At 36.7% G+C, this 19,622-nt stretch overlaps 1 protein-coding gene across 2 annotated transcripts in view; it reads right to left on the minus strand.

Annotated features, from left to right (window-relative positions):
- The window catches only part of ZNF407 (zinc finger protein 407), a 334,136-nt gene that overhangs the window by 295,213 nt on the left and 19,301 nt on the right, over nt 1-19,622 (minus strand). For both annotated transcript variants that reach the window (XM_085220678.1, XM_085220677.1), the window contains 2 exons: nt 8,946-13,751; nt 3,043-3,157 (listed from right to left, as the gene is read on the minus strand). In XM_085220678.1, the coding sequence (XP_085076804.1) occupies nt 3,043-3,157; nt 8,946-13,716 (4,886 nt within the window). In that variant the 5' untranslated portion in view covers nt 13,717-13,751. The remainder of the gene's footprint in view (nt 1-3,042; nt 3,158-8,945; nt 13,752-19,622) is intronic.

Consider the following 19,622-nt stretch of genomic DNA (forward strand, 5'->3'; position numbering starts at 1 on the left):
AAATTAACGCACATCTGTGATAAGGAAAATGAATAGCAGACGGTTTTTTCCAAATGTTAAAACATTACTGGTGTCCAGTTTCTGTATCATGTAGTTTCTGCTCTGCAGCTGAAGAAAAACACACCCTGAACTTCAATTAAAAAAAAAAAAAAAACCCACCAAAATTAGTGTTTTTCAGGAACTGAGTGAAATGTACTTGTATGTACTTCTATGTACTTTGTATCATGCAAATATAAGGAGCATTTGGAAAATTTAGACACAGAATCTTCCCCCAACCAGATTTTTTTTTTTTTTTTAAAGCAAAAATTATCTGGAAATTTTTGAAGAAGTCGTGTCCTGAGACCTACGAAACCACAGTGTTGCACTGACATTTCACCTTTAGAAAGTGTCCAGGAAGATTCAAAAGCTTTTGAAACACGATTAATCCTCGCAACCAGCACAGGGGCTTATTACTATGAATCTAAAAGTCAGAGGATAGAATATTAACTACTGCAGAAAAGAAAACATAGTGCAGGACCTTCTGTTTGTGACAAAATTACAGAGTTAATGTTCCTGAAAGATCACTTCACCTTTTAAAGCATGATTTTTAAAAAGGTAAAATTTATAGCAATTAAAGCTAATGAAGAAATGCAGCATGAGCTGCTTATGTTCAGGAACTAATAGGTCCACTGAGCATTTCTAAGATTATTTAGCCATCAATGATAATGAATTGACATTGTCAGTGGTGTTAATGTACCAATGCTCCATAGTGCCACTAATCCGATAGCCAATCCTGGCTTTTTTTTTTTTTTTTTTTTTTTTTATTAATGTTGCCACTTTATGTTTTTTAAACCACACACTGCCTGATCCTCTCAATTAAAACAGCAGAAACACAGCACAGGCTGTTACACTCTTTTCTCTTCTTTCACATTTAAGGATAGCATGTTCATCATTTAGACTACAGTTAAAACTGTCCTGGTCATTCCTAATTCCTCAAATCCTGCTGAATTCTTCAAGACTGTTAGCTACAGTATAAAAATGTCTTTTCCAATTAAATCAATGTTAATGTATAATTCTTAAAATACGTTTTTTGTGCACATTAAGTGAAATGAGATGATTATTTGAACGAGTATATAAATCAGATTTTTGTGAGCACAGGATATTGTAGTGCATGTCTCTTCAGCCCACTGTTTGTTCATATCTAGTGCAGATGTTGTTGTCCATGTTGTTGTTGTAAATTGATAATACAACAACATACAGAAATGGAAAATAAGTACCTGTTTGGCTACCAGATATGACATATCAGCAACATACAGTAAGCAATCAGGTTACCAAAGTCACTAACATTCATATCTACTGTTTAAACCATTTGTGTCAGGAACCACAACCAAGCTGTGCATTTTCTGAGACAAGATTCTAAGAACACTTCAACCCTGAAGGGAAGGAACGAATTTTTGAGAAGTGAGAAACTGTACCGAAGCCCAGTCCATTCATTTCTTTTTCTTTTTCTTTTTTTTTTAAATATAAGATTCAGTATTAACTATTTCAAAATTTTTGATTTTGTATGGATTATTACATAGTTATATAATGTGATTTTTCATTAGAAGTTAAAAAGGAATTGAAGAAAGAACCACTGTCAAATTTGTTGACAATTTCTGAAGAAAAGAGCCTAGCCCCATGTAAACAGTGAATTTGCAACTGTTAATCATCTTCCATGCCAAATTCTCAGCAATCTATATAGCAGAGACAGCAAATAAGATTTTTCAAACAACATAAAATAGACTACTACACATGAAGTTCATTATAAGCATGCTGCAAAATAAAGAGTAGCACAAGTTATTCTACTGTTGATATTCAGTGGACTTAAGAATTAGGCTCATACATTTTAATTTCGTGTTACAAGAAGTCAGCAATTAATTTTTGTAAGTGAGTAAAAACATCCAAAGTATCTCATAATGCAGCATGCAAAATTATTTGAAAAACAGAGAGATGAATCAGTGAAAATCACTCAGCTGCATCTTCAGCTGAAGATTCACTTGTCCTTTAAAATGTGTAACTCACTTTGTCCTGCAGTAGATCAGTATACTAAGACTAAAAAAAAAAATCCTTCCCGCTTACTATTATCCCTAACATCACACCGCACCATTCATGTGTGCACTGCATCATTTAATTGAACCTGTGCCGTTCTACACATTAGCCATAAGACTGCTATAGCAGGTTACATAGGTTTGAGTAAAGTGTTTTTATATGATGCATATATTAGTTAATTTCTCTAGCATAATAACATTAAAATATATTTTTAATCAGAAGTAGGGTATTAAAATCCAACTTTGAATGTCCTATGATGTACCATATATGCCATGGCATTTTAAAACCTTTTAAACATTTCTGCTAAATTAATTAGTTTTGCATTAAGGAGTCTCAATGCCTCCTATTAAATGCAACACATTTGAAGGACAATTAAACATTATGAACGATCCTTCTGAGGAAATAACGATTAAATAAAAAAAGAAAACCAAGATTCTTTTGGTAGCAAACAAGAACACAAGCATACATAAAAGACTTCAATTTATTTGTAAAGTCTTACGTCTGCAATATTTTAGACGCATTTGTTTGAAAAACCAGCCTTCTGTTTTGTTTTCGTAAAGGATGAGAACCTAATGGAGTCCAGAAATCTGTTAATGGTACTAAAATTATAACAGTATAGCAAAAGAAAAAACCCCACACACTAAAGTCTATATTATATATTTTTTATGTCTTTAAATGGAATTTACAGTTCTCCCTGGCAATGTGAATGAACATCCTATAATTTAGTCAATTTACAGATTACAGGTTCAAATTGACCTTGTAGCCCATAAAATTGCTCATCTTCAGTGCAGGATTAGAAGTGGGAAAAGAATGTCATAACTGTATTTAAGGAATTTACCATAACAATGGAAAGGAGGATATGCATGCATAATTTTAGCCACTCTTGCTCACATCACAGTTTTCAATTCTGAAACAATGCATATCCTGCACTCTTCTCCTGGTTAACCATGGTGGAAACCGTTTCAATTTACTCACCCACAGACATGACACTTGTATTCCCTCATCCCAAGGTGCCTCTTGACATGGTTTCTGGCATCTCCGAGCTGAGCTGTTGCAAAGTGGCATATCTTGCACTTGAATGGCTTTGATCCTAAGTAAAATTTAGCATAAGATATGAGTTGAATTAGAATAATATATCACCCACGGTTAAAGAAATAAAAATTCCTGGGAAAAAATAACCTTTAAGAAAGCCTATCCCACATTTAACCTGTTTCAGATTATTGCCTAACGAAAAAAGCATCTTGCACATAAATTTATAACTCCCAGGACACAGATGGTATATACTATACAGTACTCATTAGTTTCCTTAGATTCAAGACTAAGGAAACTACTCTCTTAACTACTGAAAATCACTCACTTTTTTCTTTTCTCTCTTTTTTTTTTTTTTTTTCACCAAAAATATTAAAATGAAGGAGATAGCCCTTCAGCAAGATGACAAAAGTGGTTTTATACTATTTCCAAATGCTGAAACTCACGTAATGGTCTAAAAGTGGTTTGATATTGGTGTAAACTGAAAATGTAATTTTTTTTTTAAGCAAGTATATTTAAAGTAAAGTAATTTTACAAGTCTTCCGACACTGAATAGATTTTACATTAGCATTGGTATTTCAGATTTGTTCTGTCACACACAGAAAATGATTCATCACCTAGCCATTGTAATGACATGCAATGTATGAATATACAGTGGATAAAATATTATGCCTTTATGACTGTTTTATGGTCAAGAATTTATGATTATTCTGCAAACCAGAAGTATTGACATTTTGGCTATTATTTATTTCAAGAACAAACTTTAATATTAAATGTCTACTGCAGAACCCTAGAATTATTTCTCCAAGGAAAAAGTACCAGCCTATTTCTTGTATCACAGCAGTGCAGCAAAAAAGTCAAATTGTTTGTCCGTCTTAATTAACAGGGATCCTCTCTGGACTACAGAAAAATTATTTTTTTTTTTATTGAAATAGCTGAATTGGGCACTTGTCAGTCTCTGTGTTACAAAGCAGTTACACTACTCCCAAGAATGAGTGTATACTAAAGTATGCCCTTGCACTTTCCAATTTTCTGACCACTAAATCCTTAAACCAATAAATTAAAATCACAGAACTGCCATTAAAAGTAAGTACAATATGGTCACAGATTCTCCATATTACATTTAGTATATGTTTTGCGAAGTACTTCTTCCAATACAGTTAAGCATAATATGAAATATGTGTTCTTTAATAAATATACATAAAGAGCTCTGATAAGAAAAATGATACACTATATCATACTTGATCAATGAACCTTTTTGCTTTGCCCTTGAAACAGAATCTCCTCAAAGAATCCATTGGTGAAATCGAGGATCTTAGTAAAAAATTTTAGAGTCTTAAATTTCAATTTAATTCCCAAAAGCTGACGAAAAATGAAGCATTTAATTTTAATCTTCTAACTGAAATAAAAAAGTCAACAGTACTAAGCACGGGCAGACAAGGTTGAATATTTCACAGTTCAATGACAATGAAGCCAGATCTCTTAATACTTCCATTTCTACTGTTGGAAGTAGATGTAAAATATATTTAGCACCTGAATGGTTATATCTAGTCAGCTTTATATGTTTAAATGTCAAAAGCAGGTTGAGGCTGGAGCTAACAGCAATCACATTCTATCAATCACACCGAAAAACCCCAGTTTATTTAAATGATCCTGATAAAACTAAATTAATCATTAATTTGGTGACATTTCAAATCAACACTGTGTTCTATAAAGAGGCCCATGCAAATAAAAAAGCCTATCGTTGCATTAAATAAAAGAGTATTAAAAGTTGATGTTTTAACTTATGATCTCAGAGACTAATTCCACAATTAATAATTTCAAGACCAGGGTCAGAGAGGATTTTTTTTAATCTATTGGTGTTTACATTGCTGTTTTCTATCATGGAATTCAAATACCAAGTGGATTCAATTCTGTGTTCCTTTAGTTTCTCTCCTACTGATTAAATTGTAAATTCGTTCCTCATTCTGTTACTGCAGGTGTCCCACAGGGCTTCCATACAAGACCTTTGCTGTTTTCCATTTACATGACTCCTTTGTGAAAAACTGTAGTTCAGGCCAATTGTAGCTATAGTGTGCTGACAATACATAAATGTATTATTCTGTTGACTGCTCTCACCCAAAAATCACTGAGGCCTTGAGGTTTTATTTATTTATTTCCTATATCCAGCACTGAATATCTGTTAACATCTCCATTTAAACTCCTTGAAAATCCACTTGCTGGCAGGCTACAGTCAGTACTTATCTGCTGAAACAAAAGCAGTGCATCTCCCTCTCAAGTGAAAGGGAGATGCCTTCCCTGATGCCAAATTCTTTCCAATGTTTTTGGATAGAAAAAAAAATATACTCGCAATGAAGGCATCAGACTAAAAGTTAAACGGTGCAAAAAATCTGTATCTAGTCTGAACCTATCTGAAACAATACTGAAGCAATTAACCATTTCTTAGACATATTTACCACAAACTTCAGTGGTTCTCATCTACTGTGTTAACATGACATTAGTTTCACATTTGGTTTTTAGTTCACTGAGACAAATACTTCTGATACAGCATCTTTCCAACCAAATGACTCGAGTAAACAAATAAGTAAATGAAAAACCACAGAATTAATTTACCCACAAGTTACAGCACGGAAACACAGTGTAAATTTTCCATGGGTAGCATTGACATGGCTCTGAACTAAAGAACTGGGGGAAAAAAGTTGTAAATAGACTAAATTTCTTAAATCATGCAGTTGTTTTACAGAGACGACTGTAGTTAATAATCCTAATCTTACATTAACACAAAAGATACTCAAAACAAAAAATCTCTGCCCGTTCTAAACCAACATCATCTCTATCTGGAGGCACGACTGTGCCTTTGCCTCAGGCTCAATGCAAAGGAAGCAGAGCCACATGAAACACCGTTATACCATTTCTTACTTTGTTTAGGGTAGGGGTAGTATGATACCACATTTACTTTGGGCAAATCTTCCCTTAATTGAGAAACGTGATGAGAAACAAACAAAGATGATATGGTTGCAGGTGATTTTTCCTCACATGTTGACTGTTAATTAAGTTTATGGGACCTGCATCAATTGAAAACTAAAAAGTCTTCCACCTCTGCTACTCCATGTATTTGTCTTTACACTTCCTCATTTTCACTTGTCAACACGTGATGGACTTGCTTGTTATCTCCTCTCCAGCAAAGCTTTCTTTTTCATTTGCAATGTGAAAATCTCTTAGATTATTTAACAGTATTTTGAAACGATATTCTTCTATTAATGGAAATCATTAGTTTTGTCTGTCTACAACTTTCCTTCTTTCTTACTCCCCTAACTATCACCAATTACTCAAATTAAAATTGAGCTAGATAAAGTTAGACACGCATACATGTATCTACATATCAGTCCATTTATGCAGAAAGATATATGCACATCTGCTTACAGGAGAAATATTTTAAAAAGCACATAATCGGAACAATAGATGGGAAAATAACTGCAGCTTTCCCCTTGTTATGCACCTGATGTTACCCTGGCACAGATGAGAGGGGCGAGAAATAATGCACTCTGCCTCACTAACAGTATAAGCCAGTGGCTATACAATTGGTAGCGTGGGTCATTTCCCTCAGCCACCGTTCCCAATAACCCCAAAATGTTTATTCAGCTTCAACTGTCATGATACAGACTGGAAGTAAAGGTTCTATGAAACACAAGATCACAAATATGATGACGGGGATTGAAAGAGAAATCCTTCTTCCCGTTAGCTATTAACAAAAGTCTCTGCATTACTATTTATGTGAAATAAGCAAAGCATCAGAAAAGCAATCCATTTAAAGGTGCTGTGAAAAAGAGCCTAGATTAAACTCTCATCTGAAACCCTTCTACAGCATCTCCACAAGCACCTCAAAAAATGACTTGCAAAACAAAACGTATTCTTTTACTGCCTTGCATATTTAAGGCCATTCAAAAGCACAATGAAAATATACTTCATGATAAGACCTACAGACCAGATGGTAAAAAGTACACTAACTTTTACTAAATGTTACAATCAATGATGTAACTTATGTAAGTAGGGTTACTTTGTCATATATTGATAGTTACCTCACTTTCACATCCACATTAACTTGATTTTAAATGCAATTAATACATATAGTCAAGGAAGACTAATGGACTACATTCTGCACTTAACCTGGTGGACATTTTCAAATGGCACAAGTGACCAGTGCAAACCTATTTTGCATTGTAAACGACTAAATAAATCTTAATGGATTAAGAATGATCAGCTATCAACACACAAGGGAAATTAAGTGCTGAAATGCCTACATTGATTATTTTAAATTATTAGCCTTACTCTGTTCTTGAATTTGTATGCTTTTAGTGAGCTTTAACACATTTACAAGACTTATTGACTATAATTACAAGAGAATTCAAGTAATGGACACATCAATTATAAGCAACATGTCTTGACCAGACAGTTGCATAAAGAATTCTAAAGAGAGCTCCATTAGCATCTTCTCCTTTAGTTTTATTCCGTTTTATCTGCCGTAAGAGGGCATATTAAGGGCTTATAAAGCTGCTCTGACCATGTGAGCATGACTGTCCCTCCAAAGACTTAACGCTGCATTCAAAGTTGGATATTGGGTGAAACAAAACTGATAACTACGTTATTGACAGGACAGAAGTAATGCTGGAAGTATTAAGTATGTGAGTTACTGGCATACATGAATGCTGCAGTTAAAGTAAAATACTTTGAAAGGTTTGAAATACAACATCCATGTTCCCCAAGATTAATTTTAAACTTTATTGTCCAGTCATGCCCTCATTTTTTTTTTTTTTTAACTTACAAAACTATTTTAGGATTATGCCTGGAATTACCATACTTCTATGTTTCTTTTTTCTTACCTTTTTGTTCTCTTCCTTGTAACCATGCACTAAGTTTCAAATACTGCCTGAATTTAAACTATAGCTTCCATAATAAGCCATTATTTAAAAGTACAGTAAAATAAACCTTACAGTTTTAATGAAAATATGTTCATTGAAATGTGAATTTATTATTCAAATCCACTCATAAATTCAACCATGGAGACACCACTTGTCTAAGCAGAGCTCAGTGATTTAGAAAAGCTGTCTATTTAAAATAAAGAATGTATGGCAGGTTTATAGAAACATCACAGTGAATTTTTACATAAATTTAGAACTGCAGCTTATGCATTTTTCTAGAAAAATGTTTTTAAATTTTCCACTTAAAATTAAACATAAAAATGAATTGAAAGTGCGATCAGCACAGAAACTAAATCAGGTATTACATTCCTGTGCATCACATCAGCATTACACACTACCTTCCCAAAAGGCTGACCTATTCCAATTCCCATAACTTATTTCTACAAAAAACTCTTGATGCTCATTATTGGTATTTATTAAGGAATGATGTATTCACAAATTACTATCACAAAGCATAATCTAATGCTGAAAGTGTAACTGAATTGAAATGAAGTAAACAGTGTAGATATTTAACAACTGCGAGGAAGAGAAAGTTAGAACAGCTAACTGTTCTCTTAAAACACCACTGCTGCATTATATAAATTTAAGAACTAATTAATGATTACAATTTAGATTAAAGGGAAGAAAATCTCTCTATATGAAACAAAAAGCAGAACGGTGACTGCGTTTAAAATGTTCTTACATTTTCTGCCCTTTGATCACTGTGTTTTCATACCCCTAAAGGTAATTTTGAATTTCATCAGTGGCTCATCAAGCTATATGAATACCAGTTCACAAGAAATGTTAAAGAGATTAAAAACCAGAAAAAGGCCAGCGGTAATAATTCACTCTGTCTGAAAGAGACCAGTTGCAAAGAGAGCATTTCCATACCTGTATGGGTACGAATGTGAGCTAGGAAGGCCATGGAATTGCTACTTCTACACATCTTCCCACAATACTTGCAGATGTTGCCTTGGTTCTCTTCCCTCTCTCTGTTTATCTGTTCAGTGTCCTCCACAATGTACTTATTCACTTCCCGCAGAAGTTCTTCATGCTGCTCTTTGATATGGAGAAACAAGTTCTGCTCTGAATCAAAGGGCTCCGTGCACTTCACACATTTGAAGGTTGCACCTCCTTCAGGCAGCTCCTCCACGCTTGCCTGCTCATTGCGCATGTGCCCAGCACTGGCCAAGTGCTGATGAAGGTTGCTCTCTGTGTAAAATGACTTTCCACAGAGTAAACAATGAAAATGTTTTTCTTTTGAAGGATGTTTCATGGCTATGTGAACATTTAGTCCGCTCAAACCATCTGCTAGAAAGCCGCAGTCATCGCAGCGAATACGTGTCAGTTCCCCAAGGGAAACGCCTTCTGACTTCTTCTTTTTCCCACCACTTGGTGAAGCGTCTGCCTTCACTGCAAACTCACCAGTTCTCACTCCACCTGGCACCTGTCCTTCATCTGAATGGTCAATGGGCTCCCCATCTTGATTGCTTTTTAATCTTACTATAGAAGAATCAAACTTGCCAAAATTTTGCACTGCCTTTCGTTTATCATCAGTACTGGTGACTGTTCCTAAAGCCTCATTACTACTTTCTTGCATGCCCTCAGCTGTTGAGCCATCTGCCTCCCAAATACGGTTATTTATAGTTACTTCTGCTTCATGTTGTGCTTCCATAAGGGCTTCTTCCTCTTCCCCAGTAGGATTCTTTTTGAAACTTCTGTCACCCTCTAAACTATGCATATTTTGCACCATCTCTCCAATGTTTCCAGCTAGATTTGATTGCCATGCTGCACTTTTTGTTTCTGGAAAACTTAGCATAAGTGGGTTATTTTCTTTCAGTGATATTTCTTCAATAACGTCTGTGTTTCTACCATCCGCTTCAGGTTTTTCTCTTTTTGCTTCCAAGTTTTCCTTGCCTTTTCCTGACTTCAAGTCTGTGTCACCTGATCTATTTTCATTTTCTGCTGGGCAATCCCCTGAGTTAAGCAGCTCCTGACCATGTCCACTTCTCTGCAACTCATAAGTACCTGCCTCTTTAATTGGTATCTCTTCATCAGGCTTATGAGTACTATCTTTCTGAGGAGCTCCCTGGAATCCTTCACATAAAATATTTTCTCCTCCATTTTTAGTTTCCTCTTCAACTACGCTTTCCACCGTATTTTGGGAATTGCCTTCTTTAGGCATTTCTGGAAATGCATTTTCATCTGAGGCAACACACTCTGTTAAGCTTTTACACGTATGATCACTTTCTGGTGCATCACTGGCACATTTCATTTCACTTAAAACAGTTTTCACTGCACTGTGATGGTGCTCCTCTTGGGACAGAGCTGAGCCTTCTTTAGTAATATCTGTTGTGTTTGCTTCCTCCACAGACAAACAAACATGAGATTCTCTTCTAATTTTATGTTTCTCTGTTGCCGCATGCCTAATCATCTCTCTGCGAGTTACAGCATAGTAGTCACAAGCCATGCAGTAGTATTCAAATTGTTTTGTATGCTTTCGTTTTACATGCAACTCCAATGAAGAGGAAGAATGAGCAGTGAAGTCACAGTGCATGCACTTGTTGTCATTTGCACCCACCATTCTTCTCTGCAAACAGGGGTCACCATCCTGGGTATCCTTTGCTGATTCAAGAAATGCTTGCTTTATATTTAACGAATTCTTAGCATGCTCCAAATCTGGCAACCTGCTAGCATTTTCAACATTTACCTCAGTGTTTCCTTGCTCAACTTCTTGATGGTCTATGATAGAATTTCCCAAATCTAAAGTCTGGCTACTGTCCTCAACATGTTCACACAATACAGGCATGGGGCTGTTAACCTTCTTGCTTGTAGAATCAAAATTTCCTCCTTCAGGGCTAACAATAATCTCTGAGTTCTGTTTTCCTTGTCCTTCTATTTCCACACGACTTTTATGTTTTTTGGTTGCACAATGACGCTCCATATCTCCTTTGGTTACAGTGTAGTAATTGCAAACCTTACACAAATAGCTGTACTGATGGCTGTGCTTTCGCCTGATATGAACAGTCAAATTTGTAACACTGGAGGCCAAAAGACCACAATGGGTGCACGTTCTAGAAATAGTGCCTTTGGGTCTCCCTCTTTTTGGTGCATTAGCTAAAACCAATTCATTTTCACCAATTCTTTGATCAACTGGAACAAATTCCTTATTTCTCAAAATGTTTTCTACAGTAGAGGATGGAACATGTACAATTTCTTTATCAAACTCTGTATTCTCATTTCCAGAAATGGAAGGATCCATCACTGTTTTAATACCACCAACCCCAACACAAACCTTTTCAATGCATTCCTCAAAACGCAGTCCAATATTATTTTTCCTAGCATTTTCAAGGTGCTTGCTTCTTTTGATATGCTTCTCCATTCCTTCTTTACTCAGGGAGTAAAGATTACATGCTTTGCAGAGAAAGTGATATTCCTGTGCATGTCGGAGTTTTATGTGCCTTGTAAGAACTGTGGAAGATCTCGTCTTATAAAAACACTTTTTACAGTGAAACTGGGTTTTACTCAGAACAGAATGTTTTAGTTCATTTTTATGATTTACAATGGAAGAGTCTGGAGGTTTTGTTTTCATTGATACTTTAATTTCCTTTGCAAGTTTTTGGCTACTGCTTGATACTGAGTCAGCATAACTTACCATTTGCAAGGTCAGACCACTGTTACTCAATGGAGTCACTTGTTGAAATAATGAACTATCATGTTTCTCATCTTTTTGATGATTTATCAGCTCTTCTTGTGTTTGAAAAAAAAGAACACAAGTTGGACAACTATGGGACATATTATGCACTTCACTCATATGGCTCTGAAAGTTTATCACATTCAAGCTGGTAAATGAACAAAGTTGACAATTAAAGCTACAATTTCCCATCTGGTGTTTAGTATTCTGACAATGTTGCTGCAAGTCTTCCTTGACTCCACAGGAATAACTACATGTCTGACAATGAAACTGAATACTTTTTGTATGAAAATTTACAACATGAATTTCCAAACTTTCTTTGTTCTGAAAGGCATGACCACAGTCAATGCAAGTGTGATGAACACTAGGATTTGCAATAAGTTCAACTTCAGAATTTTTAGTATTTGTAGTGCTAGAAGAAAGAGTATTTGGCTTCACTTGAGTAAGATCTTGAATTTCTGAAGCAGTATTACAATGACTCTTATCATTTGTTTCTAATTCTGTATGTGATGTAGGGCTTGAATCACTAGGTTTAAGCTTTGTGCTAGAGATATGCTTCTTGTACGCTCTTTGAGTTTCAGACTTGTTTCTCTTACCCAACAAATTGTACCTTCTTTTAACTTGCCTTTTTAATCTAAAAGATCTATTTCCTCCAAAAGGAGCCCTTAGCAATACAATATTTCTTTTATGTTCCAGTCTATCAAATCTCTTTGTCACATTCAAACTGCTAACTAGCCTTCTGGTAATTGGAGGGAATTCTGAATTCTGAAAGAAATCTGAGGGTCCAGATATTTGTAGTTTTTCAGTATGACCTTCATTATCTCCTTCTACACTGGAAGAAAGCAGCTTTCCTCCCACATTATCTGTTTTTTCAGCAGGAACATTTGTAGATGGTATCATTTCGGCAAGAAGTTCAGTGCCATCATTTTGTTTAGACAAGCTTACATTTGAGTTCTCCAATGCACTGCAAACCTTTAATTCTTTTGCATCAGCAGTCCTTGCATTTAATTTACTGCTTCCGGGTCTTGCTCTCACATTCTTCTCTCTGGTTACAGTAGACTGTGGTTTTTTAAAGGATTTTTTGGTCAATATTTGTACAAATCCTCCCCGTGCAGCAAGATTTTGGCGTCGAAGGTGTGTCTTGCCAAGGAAATGAGAATTTAGGAGATTTTCCTCAGCACTCTGAAAACCACAAAGATCGCAACAAAATATCTTGGAATTCTCATGATCTTGCTTAGCATGTGTATGTAATGTTGAATTACATTTAGTTGTGCAACTACACTGAGGGCATGTTTGCTCTTTGGATCGTTGAGAGTGGCTTTCTTGTATATGCTTTTCTAAATCAGAGCAGGATGGTAAAAACTGATCATGTGTTTTGCCTTTAAGATCTTCGTCCATGTTTTCAGCTCTACAGTCAACACTGATTTCTTCTGAAGAAGGTAGCTTTTCAGGAACAGCAGCTGAATCCTCTCGAGAATGTTTAGTTTCCTTATGAATTTTCAGTATGGCACCATCAGCACACGTGAAATCACAATGTGAGCACATGAAATGTGAATTACATACATTATCATCATGACAGCCGGTGACTCCTTCAATTTTTACAACTCCAGCTTCTATGCTACCTTCTTCTTCAGCTACAACTTTGTGCAACTTGCTGTCACTGTCTTTCTCATTGGCAGAAGAAATCAACTTTCTCTTTCTGGAGATATTTTCAGGTCTCTCTGCTTCAGCAGTGTCCGAGTTTGGTGATCCCGGCCATGCCCTTTTGTTTGTGCCATTCTCTTTTCTTTCCTTCTCAAGATTCCTGAAAACTTTATCTGATATTAACCTTGTTCCCTGCTGAGACAAAGAGTCACATTCACTGTTGTCTCCTAATGCATTTTTCAGGGAATCTTTTCTCAACTTTTTTTGTAAAATCTCATCAGCATCATCTCTCTTCTGATTACCCTCCTCATCCATTTTTAACATGAGTATTGTCAACTGTAGATCATTTGGCTTAGTACCTGTAACAGAAAAGAATTTTTATTAGCTTCTTATACACAAGCAAAATTTATAAAACTCAAGTTAAAAAAACAAGCAATATAGCAAATTAAAATTGCGGCAGGAAGATAGACACAATAAAAGATACAAGGCTGTAATTTCAGTATAGTGTGAAACCTAATGGCACCAGAGATCAAACCAGCTTTTTGGCACTTGGTTACAGAGCTCCTACTATGATGACTACCATTTGAGCAAGCACTGGCTTCAAAAGATTTTCTGCAATCAAGTAATTTACAAATAGCATTGCTGAAACTCACATGCTTAGCAACCCTAAAACTATGTTAATTTGATTTAAGTGTTTAAACTTTTACATGCTTAAACTTGGGCAGATAAGCCTAATTTTTGTTTCTAAGCACATTTTTAGGATATTCTACACACTAACAGATTTCAGCAAATCAGTCATAGAATATTCAGCTTCTCCAGGTCAAGAAATCCAGGAGTACTGATTTAAAAGCTCCCAGGAGGAAATGGCCACAATTGCAAAACAAGCAAAACAAAGCCAACACAAACTTCAAGTATTATGAGGATGACATTTTCTTTCCTTCCCAGTTAGATTATTCACTAAAGAGCAACAGGAAAAATGCAAATAGAGCCATGTTATAAAAAATTATAATTATGTAATTATGTCACTAGTCTAAGCATAGTTCTCCACCATTCTTAAAATACCTTTTATCCTCTTGAGCTTCATTTGCCAAAAAAAAAAAAAAAGAAGGGGGGGGGAGGGGAGCGGAGGAAGAGAGGGAAAGCATCTTTGAAGCCCAGCACAAACTCTAACTATCCAAATCCAGTTACCAAAAGCTTTCTCTTAGCTGCCTAATGTGACCTTCCTGCTCCCAAAAAGATGCCACCACCAGAAATCTGATGCTACCAACTCAATTTATAGGAAGAATTAGGGTGAGAAACAAAATACTGACATTTATTCCCTTTTCATTTTGACACGATATGATTGAGAATTGGAAGTGCATTTCCTTTTAACAAATGATTAAATACTAAATGTTTATCTGTGCTTTGTGCTAGGATGTAAATGCCATAGCTTTGCTACAGACCCAAGTATCCAGATTTTTTGTTCAGTTACCCACTGACTGAATGAGGCCATGACCACGCATGTAAGTACTTCCTGCCAAGACTCAATAACTGTAATGTTGATACAGACAATGCAGAATACAAAAAAAGTATGAAAAATCATTTCAAAAGCAGACATTTTTGAGGACAAATTAACAAACTGTTAAACTGGGGAAACAGTTTAACAGCTGGACTTACTATCTATGGAAGTAAAAACAAAAATGCTTTCCTGCTTAATCATGAGTTTAGGAAGGTCTATGAGCAACTGAGTACATAGAGGTCACATATATTGAACTGATCTATTTTCCAACAAGAGCTCTCACCGTGGCAAAACACTGGCTGAACTTATGTCCTATTACTTATACCTAGCTTTTTAAATGAGAAAATAAAACCTCCAGATCACAGTAGCCCTTTGAAGGATCCAGATATCCAGATACTGCTTCTTTGTGTTTTTCTGATTCTTATATTGCATTATTTTCTCTAGTTCACTAACGTATGATATAAAGTATTACTTTGATAGAAGTAAAGCAATCAAGTCTATATTTTCAGCTAGTGGAAGCCAGTATCCTGTCAGTATACTCAAAAACACTACAGCAATTATTAGCAGAAGAGAATGAAGTCTTTCAAATGCAAGCATACTCTGAAAAGGTATGTGAGCACTATTTGTGATATGGAAAAGAGATCAGATGAAAATTGTGTTAACTGGAGTACAATTAAGAAATATCAATAAATTACTTCGGTGATGAGCACCACAAGTCCATCCTTAAAAGTCTGCAAGCAGCAACCACAGGTCCTTCTTCTCACTGTGCTTCCACAGCCCTGAGACCTCACCATTCTTCCCTTATATGACCTGGGGGGAAAAACAGTTTTTCCTTGCTATACAAGACAATTTGCAATCTCAGAACAATTCTCCATCTTCTTTATAGGATTCTTTCTTCTCAGACCATTTGATTTATCAGAGAACCTGTCCAGCAGTGAACTAGTACCTGCACTGGAAATTTCCACTATCAAAGGCCGTAGATGGATAATTAGTGGCTTCTCCATTGACAAAAATTCACACATTCGAGCTATATTAATAAGTAGAGGATTTGTGGCTCTCCACCATACTCTCTTCTGACACGCTTCATGCCCATTCAAAGTCATCCTATAATTTGATTTAAACCTTAAAGCGCTGTCACACCTAGATCAATCTCTGACAGAAATCACAAACCACTTTCAGCCAGAGATGCAGTAATCACCTAAGGTGGATGCTTCCCAGCTGTCACAGAAAGGCATCAGCTAGTCTCAGAACAAGACTTTCCTGCCATACCTGCTCAGCTCATTTCCAGTAGCCACCTGCAAACCTCAGAAAAGATGGCTGGTTATTTGCATGCCGTACCTGCAGACTGAGCCTCACTTCTCATCATTTGTTCACTAACTCTTCAATAGAAGTTCATCCTTCTCTGTGCTCTAGCAAAAATCCCAGATTGCAATCCCAGCTCTGGCAACCTTGTCTAGTTGGATTCAAGTCAGCTGTAATGCGTCAATTAAGGACTACTTCACACACTTAGAAAAATTATACATTTTCTTTATTTTATTTTTGTAAAGTGTAGTCGCAAATGGATTGCTAGGCAAATAAAAAATGCAAAATTCAAATCCCATAGGTGCTGTTAATAAGTTCAGTGTGAAATTAAAATAGTCACATATACAATACAAACATGCAAAGCAGATATATGTCCCAGCCTTGTTACATAATCCCTACAGCTCTCCAGGATGCACTCTACCTCACCTACTTCTCATGAAGCCAACAGCCCCACATCCGTCTCCTCAACTCCCAACAGGTATCACTAAGGTGGTAACTCCTTGACTACACAGAACAAGTGAGGTATAGGAACAACTACATGCTTTTACACTCTTCTTCAACCCACGTGAGTTCGAAGCAGATTTGTCTCTGCCCCGCTGCTATATAAACTGTGTCAAAAAAGCACCACGTGACCATGAGTTTCCACCTGCTTGAAACCATGATCCATGAGGAACTCTCTAAATAAATGAAACAGTGAGATGATTAAAATTATATCAATCTAAGTAATTAAATTTCCTTACTTTGCCTTTAGGAAAGGAGCGCTTCTTCTGAGGTAGATAGCAATGGCTGTGGTCACTACTTTTTGCTTGGGAGAACAGTCAGAGATCTGCTGAGATGGGCTCAGTTTTCTACATCCTAGGCAAGATCTGAACCCCAGCACGGAACCATGTCTCAGTCTCTCCCTGCTCTGAACTTTACTCAGACAACAGCTGAGTCTCAAAAAAAAATTTTCATAGCATATGCCTTCATTTTCTTGATAGGATAGTAGTGCCTCACACCAAAAGGAAGCTTTGGGCAGACCTCTTTTCATGTTCCTACATGGATTTATTGCACAATTTACTACTATTACTTGAACACACATTCAGCACTCCATAAGCTTCCTCTAGGCAGAAGCTATCTTGGCATTATGTTGCTTTGGCTTCCTATGCTTCTTCCTGTACTGAAAGCTTCTCTCCTGAAGTGCCTTCTCAGCTCTGCCAAACAAGAGGGCAATAGTAAAGCAACAAGCCAGTCACAAATCTGAAAGGTCCCAAACCTCAGCCTGCATAAGCCAATTCACCTCACTCTCATCAGAGCTACTACAGTAATGACAGGCTAGCCTACAGTAAGTATTAATACAGGAAACAATGCATGAAAGAAGGCATCAAAAGCAGGCCAAGCTTTTATAGGCCCAGTGACCATGTCTAGAATGTGATCCAATCAGCTAAATGGCTTTTTGTTTGTTTTTTTAAATAGATCATGGACCAAACCTCAGGCTAGAACAGGAGCAAAGATTCTGTATCTGGAGATTCAGTCAACTGGCAACAAAGAAACACATTCCTGATGTAACAAGTATCCCCCTGCAGCCTCAGCAACTTCAGCACATGCTTATATCTAAATCCTACCTACTTCCAGAGTGACTGAAAAAGGACATGAGCCTGATGCTGGCAAACTCATATACTAGTAGAAGTAGAGAAAGACAGTTCTTGAAGTTTTAACTACCTTATTAATGGATCAACAAGCCTAAAAAAAATGCAAGATGCAAGCTCTCATGCTTTTCAGTCTGTCTTCACTTTTTAAGGACTCTTGTTAAGTTTTTACAAGTAACAATTATCTAAAGCACAATAGTTAACCACCTAATGTACTGCACAAATAAATCAGATGGGATTTATGCAGGCCCTGAGCCTGCACCAATAAAATCGACAGGTACAACACAGCAGACCATTGGGAGCACACAACAGAGCCAAATCTTCAGAATTTCAGCAGTTTGAAACTCGGTTCTGTCTCTGAACATCACCCTCGATGTTCAAAAATGAAGCTGCTCTAACTCAAAACTGAGTTGACTTTTTATAACATAAATCTTTTGTTAATGTTCATATAAATTAATTATAGCTGAACAGATTCTTAAGGGATATGACCAAAAATTAATTTGGCACATTAGCTTCAGGTTAACAAATTCTTCTGCTTGGAGACAGTCATACATTACCTAATGCATTTTAAGGTTCTTTGCAGCACATTGCTGTTCATAAGTTTTCAAAAGAAACTTGTTGTGGTCCTAACATTTGTGATAAGCTCAATAATTCTACTGGAAATATTAGCTGTATTAAGCACAATGCTTTTCTTCAATAATTACTCAAGTGTTCACAAGAAGTTAAACATATTTTTAAGAACTTCAGAATGTAGTGTGTGCTACATCTGCATAGGAAAAATACAAAATCTTCACCATGTATAAGAAGCGACGCACATTTTTAAATTACAAATCCGTAACACAGAATATTTTGGCTATGGCATAGAAGCCAATACAGCTAAAGATTCTCCTCTACCTCATTCAAGAGATACGGTCCACTGTCACAATTCAGCACGTTCTCACTATCGACAAAGAAGAAACAAATACAAAAAAGTATGAAAAATGTAATTTCTTAAGCTGTTACCACCATTCAATCCGAGACTTCGTTTTTATTCTTTGAACAATGTTTTTAGTATATTGATATAATATTTGCTACAGTTATATATAAAAGTATCAGTCATCCGAGGACAGACTGAATCACAGAATGGCATGGGTTGGAAGGGACCTCAAAGATCACGAATCTCCAACCCCCCCGCCACAGGCAGGGCCACCAACCTCCCCATTTAATACTAGACCAGGCTGCCCAGGGCCCCATCCAACCTGGTCTTGAACACCTCCAGGGACTGGGCATCCACAACCTCTCCAGGCAGCCTCTTCCAGCACCTCACCACTCTCGCTGTAAAGAACTTCCCCCTGACATCCAACATAAATCTTCCCTTCCTCAACTTAAAACCATTTCCCCTTGTCCTGCCATTATCTACCCTTTCAAAGAGTTGATTCCCCTCCTGTCTGTAGGCTCCCTTTAAGGTACTGGAAGGCTGCAATGATGTCACCCCACAGCCTTCTCTTCTCCAGGCTGAACAAGCCCAGCTCCCTCAGCCTGTCTTCATAGGGGAGGTGCTCCAGCTCCCTGATCATCTTTGTGGCTCTCCTCTGGACGCTCTCCAACAGCTCTCTGTCTTTCTTGTACTGGGACTCCAGACCTGGACACAGTATTCCAGATGGGGCCTCACAAGAGCAGAGTAAAGAGGGACAGTCACCTTCCTGTCCCTGCTGGCCACCCCTCTCCTGATGGAGCCAAGGATACCATTTGCCTTCTGAGCCACAAGAGCACACTGCTGGCTTATGTTAAGTTTTTCATTCATCAGGACTCCCAGGTCCTTC

The sequence above is a fragment of the Meleagris gallopavo genome, chromosome 3, assembly GCF_905368555.1.
Source record: "Meleagris gallopavo chromosome 3, MGAL_WU_HG_1.1, whole genome shotgun sequence".
In the NCBI taxonomy this organism is placed as follows: domain Eukaryota; kingdom Metazoa; phylum Chordata; class Aves; order Galliformes; family Phasianidae; genus Meleagris; species Meleagris gallopavo.